Source organism: Dipodomys spectabilis, unplaced genomic scaffold (genome assembly GCF_019054845.1).
Source record: "Dipodomys spectabilis isolate Male_0828 unplaced genomic scaffold, ASM1905484v1 ptg000080l, whole genome shotgun sequence".
In the NCBI taxonomy this organism is placed as follows: domain Eukaryota; kingdom Metazoa; phylum Chordata; class Mammalia; order Rodentia; family Heteromyidae; genus Dipodomys; species Dipodomys spectabilis.
In genome coordinates this window covers 3,538,642-3,555,403 of record NW_024870757.1, presented here as the reverse complement: position 1 = coordinate 3,555,403, position 16,762 = coordinate 3,538,642, and the positions used below count along the sequence as shown (strand labels likewise).

At 60.5% G+C, this 16,762-nt stretch overlaps 2 protein-coding genes across 2 annotated transcripts; both read left to right on the top strand.

Annotated features, from left to right (window-relative positions):
* The first annotated feature begins 1,528 nt into the window (after window positions 1-1,528).
* Window positions 1,529-6,932, top strand: Znf444 (zinc finger protein 444). The gene is made up of 4 exons (XM_042683143.1): window positions 1,529-1,638; window positions 4,660-4,996; window positions 5,491-5,599; window positions 6,335-6,932. The coding sequence occupies exons 2-4, from the start codon at window positions 4,685-4,687 to the stop codon at window positions 6,898-6,900; spliced, it is 987 nt and encodes a 328-aa protein (XP_042539077.1). The 5' UTR covers window positions 1,529-1,638; window positions 4,660-4,684; the 3' UTR covers window positions 6,901-6,932.
* A 5,622-nt stretch (window positions 6,933-12,554) lies between these two features.
* On the top strand, window positions 12,555-15,352 carry Zscan5b (zinc finger and SCAN domain containing 5B). Its single transcript, XM_042683195.1, has 4 exons — window positions 12,555-12,965; window positions 13,059-13,226; window positions 13,895-14,072; window positions 14,670-15,352. The coding sequence occupies exons 1-4, from the start codon at window positions 12,555-12,557 to the stop codon at window positions 15,350-15,352; spliced, it is 1,440 nt and encodes a 479-aa protein (XP_042539129.1).
* The last annotated feature ends 1,410 nt before the right edge of the window (window positions 15,353-16,762 follow it).

Here is a 16,762-nt window from a genome sequence, read left to right as displayed (position 1 = left end):
CAATTCTTTTTTTGTTTTGTTTTTTGGTCGTTGTGGGTCTTGAACTCTGGGCCTGGGCGCTGTCCCTCAGCTCTTCAACTCAAGGCTAGGGCTGTACCACTTGAGCCACAGCGCCACTTCCAGTTTTCTGGTGGTTCATTGGAGACGAGAGTGCCGTGGTCTTTCCTGCCGGGGCTGGCTTTGAACCGTGATCCTCAGCCTCCGTAGTAGTTAGGATTGCAGGCGTGAGCCACCGATGCCCGGCCTGCTTACTCCAATTCCATCTTCACTCTAGGGGAGTCTGATGGTGGCAAGATAGTTTCCAGCACTTCACAACCTATATATTCACCTAAGTGAAAAAAAAAGGGGGGGGGGAAGCCCATCATTAAGCAATTACTTTATTAATTTAATTGTCCAGTCTCAAGCCTGGCCACCCCACGCCTGAGTCCCGCTATGCTGGGAGGGAGGGAGCTCCTCCACTTGTCCAATTAGCAAAATCTGAGCATTAGGGCGCCCCAGGCTGCGACCCGGGAAGAACCAAACCCCTTCAGAGGATCTCCGGCTTCAAAGCACCACACAAACAGAAAACGCTAATTATTATTTTGAGTAATAATTATAGCATTGCTACAAAAGGCTCGAGCTTCCCAGAGGGTGAGAGTGACATTTACAGCCAAGGAAATCCTCACCCGCGGGGGGGGGGGGGGGGGGGGCGGGAGAGCTGCTTTTTCCTGCCCCCCTCAGAGGCCGGGCAGGAGCAGGAGATGGAGGGTTGAAAGAGCTGCTCTCCGTGGCCGGGCGCGTGCCGTGGGTGCCCTGAGGAGAGTCGCAGCTAGTACAGCGTGGAGGGGGAGAAGGGGCGTGGCGGGTCTCCCGCGCTCCCCGGGGTCGTGGACGGGGGGGGGGGGGGGGCGTGGCGGGTCCCCTCCTTCCCGCGCTCTCGGCGTGGACCAGGCTTTGGCAGGCCGTCTGGGAAGGCTCCCTGGAGGAGACATCTGATCACTGGGGGCTCTGCCAGGTGAAGAGGTGGAGACGGCATTCCGGGCCGTCCTCTCTCCCGAAGTTCACAAGAGGGGAGACTGAGGCAGGGAGCACTGGGCACCGATTCAGGCTCATCCAGGCGGGGTCAAGCCGGCTCTCTCGACCACCGCTCTGCGCCCTAGTTCGGATCGGCCTGGGCAGGGAGCGCGGTCTCCTTTTCCTCCGGCCATCATCTACCCGACTCCGGGCAGTGCGGGCATCCTCGGTCTCCACGACAACCCCGCCTTCGCTTTCTCCCCTGGTGGTTCTGCACATGCTCAGAACTTTCCCGAGTGGACTCTGGGAAACGTAGTCCAGAGGCCCCGCGCTGTTTGCGCCAACGAAGGCCAATGGGGAGTGCGCCGCGCTTGGACGAACCTTGGGAAATGTAGTTCTGGAGCTGGTGCTACAGGCCAAGGCCAATGAGAAACTGCATTTGCCGAAATCCTTCCTGGGAAATGTAGTTCCAAGAGAGACTCAACAGAGGAGAATTGCTGGGTAGAACGGCAGGTCAAGGAGGGAGGATGGGGGAGGGAACGGCTGAGCTTGGCGCAAAGCCTGCCGGGGCATGGAGTCCCGGCGAGCTTTGTGCGCATGTGCGGGAAGCTGAGGGGCTTGGGGGGCCTCGCCCTGGAGAGTGAGGTAAGCCGGCGGGAGAGGAGGGGGTCGGGGGCGGCAGCCGGGGGTGAGGTGGGGAGGGAGACAGCTGGGGGGTGGGAGACGCCGAGGGCCTCGGGGCTCTCGGGCCGGGGGGAGAAAGCCTGAGACCCCGGGAAGGCGTGGAAACGGGGGGGGGGGGCGGGCCCTGGAGGTGCGGGAGCGGGTGGGGAGGGGGCGAGCGAGGGGGGAGAGGGGGGGCTGTGGGGGAGGGGGCGCGGGGCCCCGAGGCGCTGCGGGGGAAAGCGAGGCAGGAGAGCCGGGCTCAGGGCCAGGCCGGGGCCTGGGGCCGGCGATGGCCTCCGGAAGGCTTAGGGGAAAGGCAGCCACCGCTGGGGAGAGGTGGAGGTTGAGGATTTCCCCCTCAGCTCGTGAGAGCGAGAGCCGGACACACGGACGGATGGCCAGCCAGCCACCGCTCGACACGTCCACCGACCGCTTGCCACCTTCTCCTCCCGTGCTAACGCCGGCCCCAGGGTTGCCTGTCCTGCACCTCCGCGACGTTGTGACGGCAGCAAACGCCTACTTGAGCTGGGCGCCAGGCAGGAGGCAGAGGCAGGCCCGTGACAGCCCCGGGCCCGGCCCTCCCAGTAAACATCTGCCTAGCGCCCGAGCGGTCTGTCTGGTGTACCTGGCCCTAGCTGCAGGTGCGTGCTGTGGTCATGCTGACACCACAGGGTGTGCAGGCAGGCACTGCCGTGCTGGGTGGCTCCTCCAGCCCCCGCCCTTCGCTCAGAGTGGAAGCAGATCTTCACTGGGCACTGGGCGGCAGGAGAGAGAGGCTGTCAGCCGTCCTGTGCTGCAGGTGCACACAATAAGCCCCGGACACGGCACGTGTCAGTTATAATGCCAGTAAGCAGCAGAGCCACGATACCAACCCAGGCTGCCCTGGCACTGGGCTTGGCTCCCAGCTCCACACTCTTGAGTGTGCATGTTTCCCTCTGCAGCAGCTGCAGGTCTCCCACCCAGGACTGGGGGGGGGGGGGGGCGGGCTGCCCTGCAGTTGCTTGGAGCACTCTTTAGACACGGACTGACGGATGTGGTACCATTGCTTGCTATGTGCCCGGGACACGTCCTGGCCGGGCCTACCCGAAGGACTTCAGAGTGACAGTTTCTCTCCCAGCAAAAGGGGGCACTGACACCAACCTCACGTAATTTGTCATCCTGTGAAATGTCTCAGGGAGCACCAAAATCCTGAGCTTCCCCTCATGGAGGTCTGTTAGCCTCGTGGAAGAAGGTAGCACACAAGTATGGCTGTCCCCAGTCCTGGAGAGATGCTAAAAGAAGACACAGTAAGAACAGTGTGCCAGGCATTCTAGCTACTTGAGAGGCCGAGATCTGAGAATTACATTTCCAAGCCCAGCCTGGACAGGGAAGTGAGACTCTTATCTCCAATTAACAACCCAAAGCAGAAGTGGAGCTGTGGCTCAGGTTGATAGAGCACTAGCCTTTAGTGAAGAAGCAGTGTAGTGCCCAGGCCCTGAGTTCAAGTCTAAGACTGACACACACATAAATGATAAAGGAAGGACACATAGCTGCTGAGTTAGGGTAGACAGCCTGGGAGCCCCTGACAGCTCAGGAGACCACCGAGCAAGGGGCGGGGGCTGGAGGGGAGGCAGGTAATACAGGTGGAAGTGGCAGATGCAAAGGCCCTAATAGGCGCTGAGTAGGCGCTAATCCTCCATCTGAGGATAAAAAGGGAGACTGACTGCAATGTGTGGTAGTAAGAGATGGAGGTAAGCAGGCCAGTGCCAGTGTGTGCCATTTCATGGCTGGCAGTAAGCTAACTCTTCACTTTATGGATTGTGCCTGAGGACAGAGGTGCAGAGGGCATTGCCCTGGTACAGAGTGCCCAAACCAGTTTCTTTGCTTTGACCTAACAAGAGCAGAGTCTCGCCTGGTAGCCTTACCATAACAGCAGTCTGACCTTGCAGAATCCCTGGTAGGAGGACATCTGAGGGCCTCCGCTCCGAGCTGGGAGCAGCACCTACCACACCACCATCACCATGTCTCCAGTCCTCCCCCATCCCCCACAAGCTTCCACAGGCAATGCCAGCCGTGGTGATGTACCTTCCCCTTGCCAGTTCCCACAGGTGACCAGGACACACTATGTGGCACTCTGGCCACACTGGGGGTGAAACTCTGATGCCACAGCAGAGGTGGCTAGGCAGGCATGGGGTCGCCATGTCTCCATTTTGGGACCAGTGCCCCCAAGTGAGCAGGCTGGCTCCGTCTCCTCCACAGCAGGACACCCAAGGCCACCTCTGCCATGGGGGAGGGAGGGGGTTGCACCCTGGCCTCGGCTCCTCACCTCCAGCTCTGGAGGCTGGAAGTGTGAGGTCAGGGTACCGTCGAGGCCAGGGCTGACATCTGGGCCTTCTCAACCTCTCCTCCAGTTGCAGTGAGGCTAGGCATTCACTGTAAGTTTGAGGGGCATGGTGCTGGCTGTGGCAGCTGCAGCAGCTGCTCTGGGGTGCAGGCAGATGGCACATGATAAATGCTTGTCATTTTCCAGGTCCTGTGTACCTGTTTTTGTTTTTTTTTTTTGTCTGAAGGGTAGGGGGCAGTTGTGGGGCTTGAAATCAGAGCCTGGGTGCTGTCTCTGATCTCGTTTGCTCAAGGGTGGTGCTCTACTATTTGAGCCATAGCACCACTTCTGGTTTTCTGGTGGTTATTTGGAGTTAAGAGTTTCATGGACTTTCTTTTCACGGGCTGGCTTCGAACCACGATCTTCAGATCTAAGACTCCTTAGCTAGGATTGCAGGCATGAGCCACTAATGCTTGGCTAAAACTTCCAAGTATTTTGTTTTTGACAGCACTGAGACTTGAACTTGGGTCCTTAAGTTTGGTGGACAAGTACTGTACTGCTTGAGCTATGTCCCATGGCCTTTTTGAGTTTTCTTGATGGCCAGGGCCAGTGGCATGCCAGGTTCACAGCTGAGACGTGGGCAACTTGAAGCTGTGCCCCGCTGGCTCTAGGCCTCACCTCCCTGCTCCCTCCTGCAGGCACCACAGACAACCCTGAGGCCCCATGGAGGCCCTGGTGCCACAGCCAGTGAAGCAGGAGGGCCCTGCCACCGAGGCCCTGACGCCAGACTCGCCCTGGCACCGCTTCCGCCACTTCCACCTGGGCGATGCGCCCGGCCTGCGCGAGGCCCTGGGGCTGCTCCGCGCCCTGTGCCGCGAGTGGCTGCGCCCCGAGGTGCACACAAAGGAGCAGATGCTGGAGTTGCTGGTGCTTGAGCAGTTCCTGAGCGCGCTGCCGGCTGACACCCAGGCCTGGGTGTGCAGCCGGCAGCCCCAGAGCGGCGAGGAGGCTGTGGCCCTGCTGGAGGAGCTCTGGGTGAGCCGTGGGCCATGAGGATGTGGGGGACGCCCTGCCCACCTTGTGGTGCCCAGGGTGTTACGGGGCTCAGCTAGATAGAGTTGGTAACACCCTGGCCAGGCAAGGTAGAAATATGTACGCAAACCCAACCTGACGGGAAACTCGTTGGCACTGGACACCGCCTTCCTCCTGTGGTTGCCTCAGACAGAACCTGCAAAGCCCCAAATATCAACTCTGACTGAGGAGAGTGAGATGGCGGCCAGGGTGTGAAGGACAGAGAGCCGGCCAAGCTGCCTCTTGCACTGAGCCAACACCCATGGCTCCCAACTGGCTCCCTGGGAACATCAGGACCGGCTGGGGGTGTGGCCTCCCTGAAGGGTGGCTTGAGCTCCCCCCCAAGAGACAGCCTGCTTCCTGAGCACAGCATGCCCTGCTTGCTGTCCATGTGGGAGGGGGAAGAACTAGGGCCCAAGGCTGCGGTTTCTTCATCTGAACCCTGTTTCTCACTGCAGGGCCCAGCCACTTCCCCAGACCAGCCGTCCGCAGTGAAGATCCCCCGTGAGCTGGCAGAAGGCTCTGGGGCCAGTGCTGCGAAGGAGGATAGTGGGGTGATAACCCAAGGTGAGCAGCTGGTCCTCCTCCTGCCCCATCCTTGGGCTGATCAAACCCCCACAGCCACCCTTGCGGATGTGGTCCTTGGAGATAGGGACGCTGCCTATAACTCAGGCTGGCCTCGAACCTGGGGTCCTCCTGCCTGAGTGCCCTCGGTGCTGGAATCACAGACATGCACTACCATGCCTGGAAATATGTGGCATAAACCTGAAGTTGTTGCTGCAGATCCTGCGGCACGGGGCTCCCCCAGGCCAGGGCCGGGCCCAGCAGCCTCCGTCTGCCCTGTTTGGGGGTCTGGAGGTCAGTCTTCTACAAGGCGGGATCCCCCACATCCGGAGCCTCCCAGGCCAGCTGAAGAGGAGCCTCGGGTTCCCGACCTAGGCTCTGGCCCAGGGAGTGCGGGCCGGCTTGGGTGCTGAGTGCGTAGGGAGATGGCCGCGCGGAGGGAGAGGAGGGCTGGGGGCCTGGCCTTCGGGTCAGGCAGGAGGAGGGCTCGGGTCCAGCTCAGCCGACCCCCAGCCCCAAGCTACCCCTCCTCCCCCCTCGCGCACCATTCTCCCCGCCTAGGCCTGGTAATGGCCACGTGGCCACCTGCTGCCCCATGCGCATGCGCGGACACGTCCCCATTATCACCCCCGTCCCCATTATCACCCCCGCACACAGTGCATCAGTATGCACGGGCCCTGCCCGCCCCCCTCGTGACCCCGTGACCATGGTAACCCCGTGTCTCTGTCTCTCTCGCAGGCCCTGTGGCTGAGCCCCCGGGTCCCGGTGAGACCCGCGCCGTGCGCCCCTACAAGCAGGAGCCAGGCAGCCCCCCGCCAGCCCCGCTGGCGCCTGGCCTGCCCGCCTTCCTGGCCCCAGGCGGCGTGGCATGCCCTGAGTGTGGGAAGGCGCCCCTGAAGCCCGCGCACCTGCTGCGCCACCGGCAGAGTCACTCAGCCGAGAAGCCGCACGCGTGCCCGGAGTGCGGCAAGGCCTTCAGGCGGAAGGAGCACCTGCGGCGCCACCGCGGCACGCACCCCGGCGGGCCGGGGCCCGCGCTGCGTCCGCTGCCCGCGCGCGAGAAGCCGCACGCCTGCTGCGAGTGCGGGAAGACCTTCTACTGGCGCGAGCACCTGGTGCGGCACCGCAAGACGCACTCTGGCGCGCGGCCCTTTGCCTGCTGGGAGTGCGGGAAGGGCTTCGGGCGCCGCGAGCACGTGCTGCGCCACCAGCGCATCCATGGGCGCGCGGCCGCGGCGCAGGGGGCGGCGGTGGCGCCAGGCCCCGAGGGCGGCGGCGCCTTCCCGCCTTGGCCGCTGGGCTAGTCCGGCGCGCGCCTGGCCCGGCCCCCAGGCTCCCCGGCTCTCCGGCACCGACCGTAATAAAGTGGCTACCACCACAAGCACACGGCCGTGGTCCTGGTTGTCCTGAGCCCCGCTCGGAGGCTGCCCGCCCGCGCACCGCGCCCGGCACTCACCCGCAGCCACCGGGAGGCAGCAGCATCCGTGGTTCCGGCCAGCTCTGCTAGGCCATGCCTGGCCCCAGGAGGGGAGGGCGGTGTGGGCCTGCGTCTGGGGTCCTGGACAGGCCTTCCCGGCAAAGGCAGGCGCCATACCACAGCAAGTCCTGAGGCTATAGGACTGCGCGCCAGGCTGCCTGCGCATGCGTGCATATGGGCGTGGGCCTGTAGGTTCTCAGTCCTGTAAAAGGCGTGACTGTATCTGTGCATTGCGCATGCGCGCATAGGAAGCATGTGACTACGTGGGCACAAGCGTGCATTCGGGCTGTGCCTGGAGGTGCGCCTGCCTGCTAAGGGGGCGTGTGACTACATGGGCACTTCCCGTGCGTATGGGCGTGTAACCGCATGTGTGCTGTGCGCCTGCGTGCATAGGGGGCGTGAGACTATATGGGCGCTTGCGTACATATGGGTTGTGATTGCATGTGCGCATGCGCACACGTGGGAGCGTGATTGCGCATGCGTGTATGTGGCGTGTGCCTGTACATGCATATATAGGGGCATGTGCCTGCAGGCACACATGCGTGTATAGGGGCGTGGGCGTGTGACGACATGAGGGCATACATGCATATGGGCATGATGGAGTGTGCATATGTGTGCATATGGGCGTGGGACTGCGGTGCATTTGTGTACAGGCCTGTGTGAATGTGCATATGCATATATATGGGTGCAGAAGGCCATGTCGTAGGCACCTGCCCACCGGGTACTCACAGAGGCGTGGGTGGGGCCGGGGTTCCTTGGAGGATGAAGGGGACCCGATGAGCACCTTGAGTCCCCTCTAATAGCCTGGGTGGCCCTGCGCTTCCTCAGTGACCCCACAGTCACCGGCCCTGGGGTCACAGCTGCAGCCGTATCACAGGCCTGCACTCGGGTCACCCAGGTGCCATTCTGGGGTCACACTGCCATCCTGGCCACTCAGCTGAGTTTCTCTCTCTCTCTCTCTCTCATTTGTAAGCCTTGAGCCCAGAGCCTGGCACTGCCCCTCAGCTCTTCAGCTCAACACAGGCACTCTACTCCCTGAGCCACAGTGCCACCTCAGTTTTCTGGTGGTTTGTTGGAGATAAGAATCTCACAGACTTGGGGCTGGGAAGGTGGCTCAGTGTTAGAGCACTTGCCTTGCATTCATGAGGTTTAAGTCCTCCACACCACATAAGCAAAAAGAAAAAAAAGCTGGAAGTGGCGCTGTGGCTCAAGTGGTAGAGTGCTAGCCTTGAGCTGAAGAGCTGAGGGACAGCGGGCAGGCCCAGAGTTCAGGCCCCACAACCGGACCCAAAAAAAAGAATCTCACAGACTTTCCTACCTGGGCTGGCTTTGAACTTGGACCACAGATCTCAGCCTCCTGAGTAGGTTTATAGGTATGAGCCACCAGTGCCTGTCTTTGCATTTCTCTTCTGAGGAACACCAACCCAAGTTTCCTCTGGGAATCCCATACAGTGTCCATTCTGAGAAGGGGGGGTTAGCTGATCAAGGTGTGACCCCATCCTCAGCTACAAAGCCCTGGCCAGACAATGGCTCACATCCCAGCCACCGGAAGGGTGGAGGCAAGAAGCCGTCTCCAGCAGCAGGCACGTCCCTAGGTGCCATCTGTGTCCTGACTACTGGGTAGGAGGTGGAGGGGACCATGCATGGGGGACAGCCACAGCAGAACAAAACCCCTCAAACTGCCACTGAGCTGAGGGCACCACCCAAATCATGGGACACCAGGCTGCCAGCAGGCCTGAGTTCAAGTCCCAGGAGCAAAGCAGGTGGCCCTGCTCTTGGGGCCTCCTCCACATAGGGTTATGGAGCCTCCTCTGAGGCTCATGCAGGGTGTAGGGTACCCCCAGATTTGAAGATGGTTTTGAAGGACCTCACATTCTCCATCTCTGGTGACAGGCTCCACAGTGCCCAGCCTGTGGCCTTGGAGAGGAGGGGCTGGGAAGAGAGAGATGGGGGGCATACCCAGGGCCAGGAGCTGGCAGAAGGACAACAGGTCAGCTGTAGGCCTTCTCTAGCATGGTGTCTCATGCCTGTGGTCCCAGCTGCTCAGGAGGCTGAGATGTGAGGATCACAGTTCAAAGCCAGCCCCAGCAGGAAAGTCTGTGAGACTCTTCATCTCCAAGGATCTAGCAAAAGGCCAGAAGTGGGTGGTGGAGCATCAACCTCAAATGAAAAAGCCCAAGGACAGCAACCGGACCTTGAGTTCAAGCCCCCAGGACTGGCACAGAACCAGTTAGAAAAGCCTTGTTGCTACTTGGCTGCCCAGCCTGGGGCCCTTGGCCAGATGAGAGATTTCTCTGTGCCTTTTTCTATGAAATTGACGGGTGCTGGCGTTCGCCCCCGGGAGCCTGGAGGAAGTTTCAGCACGCACCGGCAGCTGGGCTCAACCCCAGGCCCCAAGGCCAGCGCTCACCCCACCTTTAAATCCTTTCTTCTCTGTGTGGGGCACACATCCTCACCCCTAGTCCTCCTGTGTAGCCCCAGAGCTTGGCTGGCCAATTTGCACGAGTGGCTCCTCATCCTCACGAGGGCCCCACACCTCCGCCAGCTGCACGGAGGACAGAGTCTGGCTTGTTAGTTCTCAAAGGCGTCCAGCCGCCTTTGACCACTAGAGTCAGGTTCCCATGGCAGCATCTGTGGTGAAGGTCAGAGGTTACATGCTAGCCTCCTCCAGACTCAATGCTTGCTCCCTGATGGAGAAACAGCGCCCCTGCGGCACCCTGCATGTCCCCCTCCCCTCTCCCCCCCTGGGGGGGAGGGGGCTGAGAATTCTCATTCTTGCCATGCTGGATTTGAACTCAGGGCCAGGCAGAACAGATATTTAGATCGGGTCTTGCTTCCTTCCTGGGCTCTGCCCGAGCCTCCCTCCATCCTGCACGAATGCTTCCCTCCATGAAGCTGAGGGGTCTTGCGGACTCGTGGCTTTGTGGGGTGGTTCAGGGGGAAGATGCACCCGAGATTCCTAGAAGCCAGACCCTGGTGGCTCATGCCTATAGTCCCAACTACTCAGGAGGCTGAGGTCTGAGGATAGCAGTTTGAAGCCAGCCTGAGAAGGAAAGTCTGTGAGATTCTTACCTGCAGTGAACCACCAAGAAAGCTGGAAGTGGTGCTATGGCTCAAGGGGTAGAGCCAGCTTTGAGAGAAAAAGCTCAGGGACAGTGCCCAGGCCCTGAGTTCAAGCCCCAAGACTGGCACACACCTACATGCACACCATATATGTACACACACACACACACACACACACACACACACACACACACACACACACACAGTCAAAGGGCCAAGAAGCTCAGATACAAATGGCCTAATCTTGCTAGGTGCCAGTGGCTCACGCCTGTAATCCTATCTACTCAGGAGGCTGAGATCTGAGGATCACAGTTCAAAGCCAGCCTGGGCAGGAAAGTCCATAAGACTCTCTCATCTCCAATAAACCACTCAGAAAACTGCAAGTTGTGGGTGCTGTGGCTCAAGTGTTAGAGTGCTAGCCTTGAGCTGAAGAGCTCAGGGACAGCGCCCAGGCCGAGTTCAAGCCCTATGACTGACACAGACAGATGGAGATAGACGATAGACCAAGACAGACAGACACAGATAGGCAGACAGACAGACGTGGGCCCTGTGTCTGGAAGGTCGGCCCATGCCGCTTGAGGCCTGGCAGGGTGGGTGGGCCGGAAGTGGGCCTGGGCGGAGGGTATTAAAGGAGGGTGTGGCAGGGCAGGCAGCAGAGCTGAGGTGGAGGTCGGAGGGCCAGGGTCCTGGTGGAGGCTGTAGATTGAGGCGGAGGGTCTAGGCCCAGGGTCAAGGCTAGTGTTTGAGGCGGAGGCTGAGGATCAAGGCTGGGGTCCAGGTGGGGGCCGTGGATCGAGGCCAGAGCGGCGAAGTCCTGACAGGTAGGTCCCCATCTCCAGGTTGGGGCTCTGGCCAGGAGGGTGGGGGAGGGGTTCCCATGGAGCTGGGCCGGGGACATGGCCGGGACCTGAGTTCGAGCCCTGTGCCTGCACTGAGCCCTCTACCTGCACTGAGCCCTGTGCGCCCTCTGCCGTTCTAGAAGGTTCCAAGCCGGTGCTCGGGGGACCGGAGCCAACGCAGGGTTTGGGGGGGATTCGCCGGGTCCAGTGGCCGAGGGATGGGGTCGGGTTTGCCACATTGACCTGGCTGCGTCCATGCTTGTCAGCACAAGGGGTAAGTCATTATCATCCCCATCATCACTATCATCATCATCATCGTCATCATCATCATTATTATGATTCCTCCACCCCCACTCTGCTTCCCAGTTCCTAAACCTCTCTGGCCGGGATTACAGGCGAGTGTTGCCAAGCCCCACAGTGATGGGATTACCAGATCACTGGCCCCGGAAGAAGATGAGGAGGAAGAGGAAGAGGAGGAGAAGGAGAAGGAGGAGGGCGTTGTGTCACACGGCCTTGGGCGGGATCCATGGATGGGACCATGGCCTGGGCCTGGCTCTTGTGGGGGAAGGGAGGGCTCTTGTGGGGGACTGGCTCTCGTAGGGGGCCCTAGCTCTCGGGGTCCCCACCTGCATCCCCCACCCGGAGCTCTAGCCCCAGGCGTTGCCCCTCACAGGCCCGGGGAGCCCTGGTGACCCCAGCCCTCCATGTTTTCTGTGTGACGGGGGGGTCATGAGTCACGGCGCAGGGCAGCGTCCCCTCTCAGGCCCAGCACTCCCTGCCACCCACTGTGCCCTTGCCCCCAAACACAACCCCCCAAGGGCTTGCCCACCCACCCCACATAACCGGCCTTCACTTCGCCCTTTTCCTTTTTCTTTTGGTTGGTTGTGGGGCTTGAACTCTGGGCCTGGGCACTGCCCCTCAGCTCTTCAGCTCGAGGCTAGTGCTCTACCACTTGAACCACAGCACCACTTCCGGCCTTTTCTGCTTATGTGGTGCTGAGGAATCGAATCCAGGGTCTCATGCATGCAAGGCAAACACTCTACCACTGAGCCACCTTCCCAGCCCCTCCCTTTTCTTTTCTACCAGTTCTCTAGATCAGAGAGAGAGAGAGAGAGAGAGAGTGTGTGCATATGCTTACCAGTGCTGGGGCTTGAACTTGGGGCCTGGGCACTGTCCTGGAGCTTCTGCGCTCAGGACTGGTGCTGTGCCACATGAGCCACAGCTCCACCCCTGGCGTGCTGGTGGTGGTGGTGGTGGTAGTGGTTGATTGGGCACAGAGTCTCTGGGATTGTCTGCCCCAGGTTGGCTTTGAACCTGGATCCTCAGCTCTCTGCCTCCTGAGTAGCTGGGATTGTCTTTCTCTTGGATGGAGTTGAGCATCCGGTCCGGGGTGGGTACCTCCTGCCCCCAAAGAGCCGTCCTGGGGGCCCTGGGTCTCACTGGCGGGGGGGGGGGGGGCGCAAGGCCCGGCCCGGCCTGCAAGGCCAGGGAACAGCTCGGTGCTGACTCCACTCTGCCCTGTCCTGAGCGGTGTTGTCTTGGTCTTTGCAGGCTGGAGCAGGAGCTCGGGGCTGCAAGCATGCCTGGCGAGGCGCAGCGTGAGGAGGGGCAGATGGTGCTCCCTCTGTGGGGCGACGTGGCTGGCCCTGCGGGGCCCAGCGAGGCCCGGCAGGACGGCCCCTGCCCCCCGTCGTGGGACTCCCCGGAGCCGCACGACCCGGACACCGAGAGATGGCACCTGTCGTTCCGGCTGTTCAGCGCCCCCGTGGGCACCCACCCTGTGCAGGTGCTGTGGCAGCTGTGGGAGCTGTGCCACCTCTGGCTGCGCCCCGACCTGTACAGCAAGGAGGAGATGCTGGACCGGCTGGTGATCGAACAGTTCCTCCTCTCCGTGCCCGAGCACCTGCAGGTGCTGGTGAAGGAGAGCGGCGTGCGCCGCTGCCGAGACCTGGAAAAGCTACTGAGGCACAGCTGGGAGCCCACCAAGTGGGTAAGCCGCAGGCCTGGTGGGAGGAGGGCAACCGAGAGCCTCCGGATGGATTCCCCAAGGCGTCGGGGCTGATGGCTTTGCGTGGATCCACAGGTGGTTGAGGATGTGGAGGGTCGGCAATGCCTGGTGCCTGTGTCCCAGCTGCAGGAGGGCAGAGCTGAGGCGGAGGTGGAGGACCAGGAGGATGAGGCTGATGAGGCAGAGGAGGACGGTGCCATCGACCTGACAGCCAAGCCCCAGCCGCCCTGCAACCAGGAGCCGGTGAGCTGCCCAGAAGCTGGAGGGAGGGGGTTGATCTGGGGTGGGACCGGGCCACAGGTACCCCACATAGAGGCCGAGTCCTCCAGCATAGGCTCAGGACAGAGGGACTTAAATCCCAAAGGAGCTTCGTTCACTCCACCCTAGAAGCCCGTGAGAGCGCTTTGCCATGGGTGGTGGCGACGGCAGGTTTGGTTTTGTGTGTGCACTGGTGTCGGGACTTGAACTCAGGGCCTGGGCTCTGTCCCTGGGCTTCTCTGCTCAAGGCTGTCACTTCACTGCTTGAGGAACTTGCTGGCTTTCTTTTTTTTCTTTCTTTCTTTTTTTTTGGATGGCTGGAGATAAGAGTCTCCCAGACTTTCCTGCTCAGGCTGGATTTGAACTGTGATTCCAGGAGCCACTGTTCCCGCTGGCAGTTGGGGTTCCGGGTGTCAGGCGGGCTGGTGCAGGGGGTGCTGCCCTGCCTGGCTCCCAGGATGTCAGTGAACCCCCACACACCCATACCTCGTCTTCTAGTCAGAACTGGGGAGTCGTGGGGAGACCAAGTCCTAGCCTCCAGGAGGTGGAGCTGGGTGGAAAGGGGCTGGGAAGTGAAGTGAGGGCTTGGGTTTGGGAGTCACCTCGTGGGCCCCCCCACACACACATTGTAACCCAAGCATCAGCTTTTGCAGGAGGACAGCATCCCAGCGGAGGTCATGGCGGGGAGCAGTGGGGGCCAGCAGCAACCACAGAGCGAGAACGTGGACAAAGCGGAGGCCATGAACATAGCCGCGGAGGAGGATGACACGGGGGGAGACTGGACCGGGGCGCCAGGCCCATCCCCTCAGCCTCTGTCCCTGCAAGGCCCTGGTGAGTCCTAGCCCCCTGCTCCCCAGGAAGGCAGATCCCCATTTCTCAGCATATCACCCCAACTTCCTGCACAGTCCTGCACACTCTTCCTCGGGCCTAATCCCAACACCTTTTACTTCATTGTATTTTATTTTTGGTTTTGTCCTGGGGCTTGAACTCTGGGCCTGGGCGCTGTCCCTCAGCTCTTCAGCTCAAGGCGAGCGCTCTACCACTTAAGCCACAGCACCACTTCTGGTTTTTTCTGCGTATGTGATGAGGAATCGAACCCAGGGCCTCATGCATGCGATGCGAGCACTCTACCACTAAGCCACCTTTCCAGCCCCCATTTTATTTTTTTTCTTGTCCTCACCTGGGACCTGAACTCAGCTGGGGCTCTCAGCTTTCAAGACTCCCAAGTGCTCTACCTCTTGAGCCACAGTGCCACTACCGGCTTTTGGCTGGTTCATCAGAGACAAGAGTTTTCTGGATGGGGCTAGCTCTGAACTGTGATCTTCGGATCTAAGCCTCCTTGGTGGCTTGGATTATAGGCGTGAGCAATGGCACCCGGCTGTTGAAATGCTCTTGGTTTACACATGGCCCCACACCTTCTTCTGGCAGATGCAGCAGAGGGGGAGCCAAGGAGCCCCCACGAAGAGGCCGGCACCCCTGCAGCTGCCGGCCACCAGAGAGATTTGGCTGAGACCGGGAGAGCCGAGAGGAGGCCCAGCCACTCACCGGGGTCCCCGGAAGAGTCCCCGAGCCCAGGGGGGACAGGGGGCCGGCCCGAGGCCCATGGAGGTCGGCAGCACCAGTGTGGGGAGTGCGGGAAGTGCTTCCAGTACAAGTCGCAGTTCGTGATCCACCAGCGCACGCATTCGGGGGAGCGGCCGTTCCTCTGCCACACGTGTGGCAAGGGCTTCATGCAGCCCTCGGACCTGCGTGTGCACCTGCGCATCCACACCGGCGAGAAGCCCTACCAGTGCCGCACCTGCCTCAAGCGCTTCACGCACGAGTCCACGCTGCTGGGCCACCAGCGTGTGCACACCCGCGAGACGCCCTTCCGCTGCGCAGACTGCGGTGCGGCCTTCAGCCACCGTGGCAACCTCAACGTTCACATGCGCATCCACACCGGAGAGAAGCCCTATGCCTGCCGCCACTGTGCGCTACGCTTCCGCCAGCTTGGCACCTGCCGGCGCCACGAGCGGCGTCACGGGAAGGGGGCGGCCGCCCCGGCCCCCAACCCACCTCAGACCCCCTTCCGGGGGGATGCGGGGAGCCGGGGGCCCGGTGCTGCGCAGTGACCAGCCTGCCGGGGCAAGCCCTGGGCTGGCATGGGTGGAGCGAGGACTCAGGACTCCCCCTCTCAGTGCTGGGACTACAGGCAGGTGCCACCACACCCGGCTTGCATCTTCTCCTCTCTTAGTTCCTTGGCTCGCACCGCCGTTCTGCTGGTGAGCCTGGGTTCCTGGAATGCAAGATTCTGTGGGGAGCTGGGCACCCGTGGCTCACGCCAGCCATCCCAGCTACTCAAGGAGGCTGGGATCTGAGGATCGCAGTTTGAAGCCAGCCCAGATACTCTCCAGCTCCAATGAGCTACCACCAAAGCTGGAGTTGGAACTGCGGTTCAGGTGGTAGAGTGCAAGCTCTGAGAAGAAAAAGCTTGTGGACAAGTGCCCAGGTCTTGAATTCCACACCCAGGCTTGAAAAAAGAAAAGGTTCATTAACTCATTAATCAATGAGGCCCTTTGCCAGTGATTATAGAAATGCCCAGCAGGTGGCATGAGAGGCCCCGGTGACCTGAGGTCAGGGACACACCTTTCCCCTCGCCGCCCCCCCTCCCCCCCACAACCCCAGGAAATCGGCCACCCTGAGCATCTTCTCGCAGACCTCCTGGCCTGGGAGAATGAAAATGTCTGTCAGACAGCCGGGCGCTGGTGGCTCATGCCTTGTCATCCTAGCTACCCAGGAGGCTGAGTTCTGAGGATTGTAGTCAGAAAACTAATAGTAGCAGTGTGGACTCAAGTGGTAGAGTGCTAAAGCTGAAGAGCTGAGGGACAGTGCCCAGACCCAGAGTTCAAGCCCCATGACCACCAACAAAAAAAAAGTCTGTCTGAGCCCTGAGTCCATTTTTGATGTCACTGGGTTGCAGAAGGCTGGGTTTTGACAGCTGTCCAGGCCCAAGAACTCCACCTGTGGTCTGGGGCCAGCCCAGGAGGAGACCCCAGTGGGAGCCTCCCTCGCTGACTTTGACTTAGGTCACCTTGCCTCACCTTGGGCCTGCAGCCCATGTCCTTGTTCTTGTGCTACGGAGACCATGCTTAGTGTGTGCCAAGGGACAAATGCCACCCTATCCAGCAACGAAGGCAGTGATCTGTTACCCTACCTCTGCCCAAATAAAACGCTTTCAAACAATCACTCGTGTGGTGTGGCTGTGTATATACTTTTGCTTCCACATAAACTTTAGAAGCAGATTAATAAAGTCTACTTGGAAGTCTCCTTCAAAGAAAAAAAATAGAGTAGATTAATCATACAAAGAGGTTTCCTTTTTTTTTTTTTTGGTCAGTCGTGGGGCCTGAACTCTGGGCCTAGGCTCTGTTCCTGAACTCTTCAGCTCAAGGCTAGTGCTCTACCACTTGAGCCGAGCCACAGCGCCACTTGTGGCTTTTTCTGTTTATGTGGTGCTGAGGAATCAAACCCAGGGCCTCATGCAT